General features: G+C 38.5%; 1 protein-coding gene across 1 annotated transcript; it reads left to right on the plus strand.

Annotated features, from left to right (window-relative positions):
- Positions 1 to 1168: 1168 nt before the first annotated feature.
- Positions 1169 to 1558, plus strand: LOC138885193 (uncharacterized). The gene has a single exon (XM_070166103.1). It carries the CDS (start codon positions 1169 to 1171, stop codon positions 1556 to 1558), a length of 390 nt encoding a protein of 129 aa, XP_070022204.1.
- The last annotated feature ends 2688 nt before the right edge of the window (positions 1559 to 4246 follow it).

Raw genomic sequence — 4246 nt, forward strand, 5'->3', positions numbered from 1 at the left:
TTTAAGCCATGTTGATGTTGATAAGGTCAAGATGACCAAATATCTATGCCAACTAGCCAGTTTGCAGGTGCGTTTGGTAGACGTAGAGGGTGGACGCATTCTCGTTTAGAATGCGGCAAAATCTTCTTTTGTTACTGAAGTGAAAGAGCGACAACACGAGGATCCTGAGCTTATAAAACTGAGGGGAAAGTATTCCACAGTAATGAAAACTTTTATTTGAGCTAAATAGAGATGGAGTCCTTAGATACCAGGGCCGCTTATATGTACCGATAGTCGGAGAGCTTTGCACCAAGATTCTTTCGGAGGCCCATTATTCTAGATATACAGTTCACCCCGGAGCGATAAAGATGTATCGGGACCTTCGACAGACCTATTGGTGGAATGGAATGAGAAACGATATCGCAGAGATGGTAGCCCAATGTCCCAGCTTCCAGCAAGTTAAAGCCGAACATCAGAGGCCTAGAGGCCTAACTCAGTATATTGAACTTCCATTGGAAATGGGACATGATAAATATGGACTTCATCACTGGTTTGCCTCGCACTCCACGGAGGTATGATGCTATTTGTGTAATTATTGATAGGCTTACAAAATCTGCTCATTTCCTGCCAGTCAAGACGACATATTCAGCCTAGGATTATGCCAAGCTTTACATTCGAGAGATTGTTCGCCTTCACGGAGTTCCGTTATCTATTATCTCTAATGTAGGGGCTCAATTTACCGCACATTTTTGGAAATCTTTTCAAAAAGGTCTAGGCATGCAGGTAAATCTTAGCACCGCTTTTCATCCGTAAACTGATGGACAGGTAGAGCGTACTATTCAGATAGTTGAGGATATGTTACGTGCCTGTGTGCTAGATTTTAAAAGAAAGTTGGGATGATCATCTACCTCCTATTGAGTCTGCTTATAATAATAGCTTCCAAACTAGTATTCAGATGTCTCCTTATAAAGCAGTACACGGGTGGAAATGTAGGTCATTGATCGGTTGGTTTGAGGTCGGGGAAGCAGAGTTGCTAGGTCCTAATTTAGTCCAGCAAGCAATAGAAAAGGTAAAACTTATTAGAGACTGTCTGCGTACAGCACAAAGTTGGCAGAAGTCTTATGCAGATGTTCAACGATGAGACTTAGAGTTTGATGTAGAAGATTGGGTTTTCCTGAAAGTATCGCCTATGAAGGGCTTTATGCGATTTGGAAAGAAGGGGAAGCTTAGCCCCAGGTATGTTGGACCGTATAAGATTATTCGAAGGATTGGTAGGGTGGCGTACGAGCTTGATTTGCCTTCAGAATTGGAAGCAGTCCATCCTGTGTTTCATGTATCTCTGTTGCGGAAGTGCATTGGAGATCCTTCACGTATTATGCCCATTGATGATATTAACGTTGCTGAAGACTTATCTTATGCAAAGGTACCAGTAGCTATTTTAGATCTGCGGGTAAGAAATCTTCGAACTAAAGAAGTGGCTTCCGTGAAAGTATTATGGAGAAATAACAACATCGAGGAAATGACTTGGGAAGCTGAGGAGGAAATGAGGAAGAAGGACCCCCACCTATTTATGACTTAAGGTGAGTCGCATTTAAATAATTTGGCAATTATTTCTTTACAGCAATTTAATTGGATTTTAAATGACTTGAAAGTGCAATTTAAATTTCTTATTGCGAGATAGCTATACGAAGCCTAGTAGTTGGAATCTTCAGAATTTGATTTATGCTTTGCAAATGTAACAAATATAGCCTCGCAAAAAACGTATTAGTGAAAAAGAAATGAAACCAAGGAATTGACTTGACCCATTCGCGGACGAATGTTCTTAAGGGGGGAGACTGTGAGACCCCATGTGTTTTTTTCTCTCTTAATTTACGTAATATACGTAACGTGGAGTGGTTATATTAGGTATATATGATTGGGTATAGCACATTGGGAGAATAAGACTAAAAATGTGTGGTAATATCAAGGAACTAAGCTAAAGCTTTAGGTCAAAGGAATCCTTAACAAAGGTTCGTGGTTAAAGAAATGGCTCGGGTAGTACCCCACGCGTTTGGAAGGTTTAAGTTAACTTGCACCTGTGCGATAAGACTAATAGTGTCTAATATACTAAGAATAATGTGTTATGAGGTATTATAATATCCCACCGGTCACATGTTAAGTTGTGGAGTCAAGCAAGTAGCGAAATAAAGGTCGGCAAAAGTTATCGTAAATTTCTCTAATAAATTTTCTAAACTTTAGGTAAAATGTATCAAACCATTTATCCCAATATATAAAGATTTATGGGACACACAACCTACCGAATCGAAGTTCTACAAGTCTAGTTCACAACCAAAAAAACCTCACATCAAACCGATATCGAAGTAAAGAGTTATGATTGTTTTATCGCGGACTGTCCGGGCTGAAACTGGGTCGCGCACAGGGTCGGGTCAAACAAGTGTTATAAATCGGCAAATTCGACTTTTAAGTCCTCAAAATATTTCATTTTAGTCCCAAAATAGTTATCAAGCAGAAGAGAAGGTTCCATGGTGTTCTTGAGTGATTAAGGTGCGTTTGTAACGATTTCTATCGTTAAAGTTTGCCCCGTGCCTAGAAACATAATCTCTACGCTTTGTAATCGTTTCCCCCTTCTATTAGCTATGTTTGGAGCTATTTTTGGAAGATAGGAAATTTGTTATTTTTGCTGGTTCTTTAGGATTTATACTTGGTTCGCCAAGATAATCATATTGGGAATCTTTTATGATCGGTTTTACAAAGTTCTACGGATGTTTCGTCAAGTTAGGGTCATATGGCAAATCTGCCGATTTAAACTCAATTATGAACTATTTATAGGTGCATATAAGCTGCATATATATAGTGTTTGCGAATCTTAGGATGTAAGGAACAACTTTCGTGAAGGAACTACATACATTCGTACGTTCGTTGGAAAGGTATGTTAAGGCTAAGCTCCGTCCTTCCTTTTAGCACGAATTCTGAGAAATTCCTAAGACGTCAACTGTGATATTTTACCGTTCTATTGCTAGAAAGACCTTATGTGAAAGGCATTGGGATCATAGCTGAAGTATTTTCATGTTTCTATTAGGTTTATATTCCACTCATTCGGTTAAATAGGATATTCGACATCTATATATGTCATTTTGTCGGCTTTCTTAAATATATGTCTATATACATGAATTGTTATTCGTCTTTGGGTTGTGTGACTAAAATAATAAAGGCATTTAGTATTTGCGACTAGTCCTTCTTCCTTGTTAAAGGGTATTTTAAAATCTCTAAAGTGACACGTTGATTTCCAAAAAATCTCAAACATAATATTTATGTTTAAACTACCAAAACACTTGATTTTTGAAATGCTTTCTTTTACTAAATATCAAGAAATCAGGTATAAGGACTAAGTGAAGCACCTTAAGCTTTTTATGAACATCTTCAGAGTTAAGTTATCTTTCTAAAAGTCGAGTTAAGTTTCCAAGTTTATTCAAAAAAAAAAAGAAAAAACATATAAGGTTCCACGAGACAATTATGCGATACGAAGGTGATTATGAGATTATGAGAATCTGTGTACCAACGAGCCAAGATTGGCTAAGTTCTTGTTATGACCTATTATGTGAATTCAAAGTTCATATCATACATGGCATATTATGCATAGACTTCGAGCTATAATCGGAGGTAAGGGGCCTATTTACCTAAAAAAAACTATATATATTATACAGATGGCCACAAGTTGGCAATATGATACCGGTTAGCTACCGGGAGAGACCGCCATTGCTAGCATTTGGTTGGGTATGTCATGCATTTGCATCAATATATATGTATTCACGACATAGGATTACACGAGCATACCATGCATATTAGATTACTATGAGGTCGGATGTCGGTCATGGAGGCTATCAGAGTTTCAGCGTCAGGTGGTATCTCTATTACTTTTTTTACATCAGTTATGTATGATTCTACTTTATGCCTTACATACCAGTAAATCTATATTCGTACTGATGTCCCATTGCCCGGGGACACTGCATTATTGTTTCGTGTGTGCAGGTCAAGGTACGGACTCTAATCGACCCCTCTGCTGGGATTTCGGGGTTCAGCTATGAGTTGGTAAGATCCACTCTTCCTGGCACTTTTATAGGATGGTTATTTTTGTTGTACAGTTTGGGTATAGTCGGGAACTTGTCCCGACAGTGCTTATGACACTCTTAAAGGCTATTGTGGACACAGTATTCTGGGTTTTTTTTTGCAGCTTTCAGTCTCCAGCCCATAGGCTTGGCATGTATAT

Source organism: Nicotiana sylvestris, chromosome 2, assembly GCF_000393655.2.
Source record: "Nicotiana sylvestris chromosome 2, ASM39365v2, whole genome shotgun sequence".
Taxonomy (NCBI): domain Eukaryota; kingdom Viridiplantae; phylum Streptophyta; class Magnoliopsida; order Solanales; family Solanaceae; genus Nicotiana; species Nicotiana sylvestris.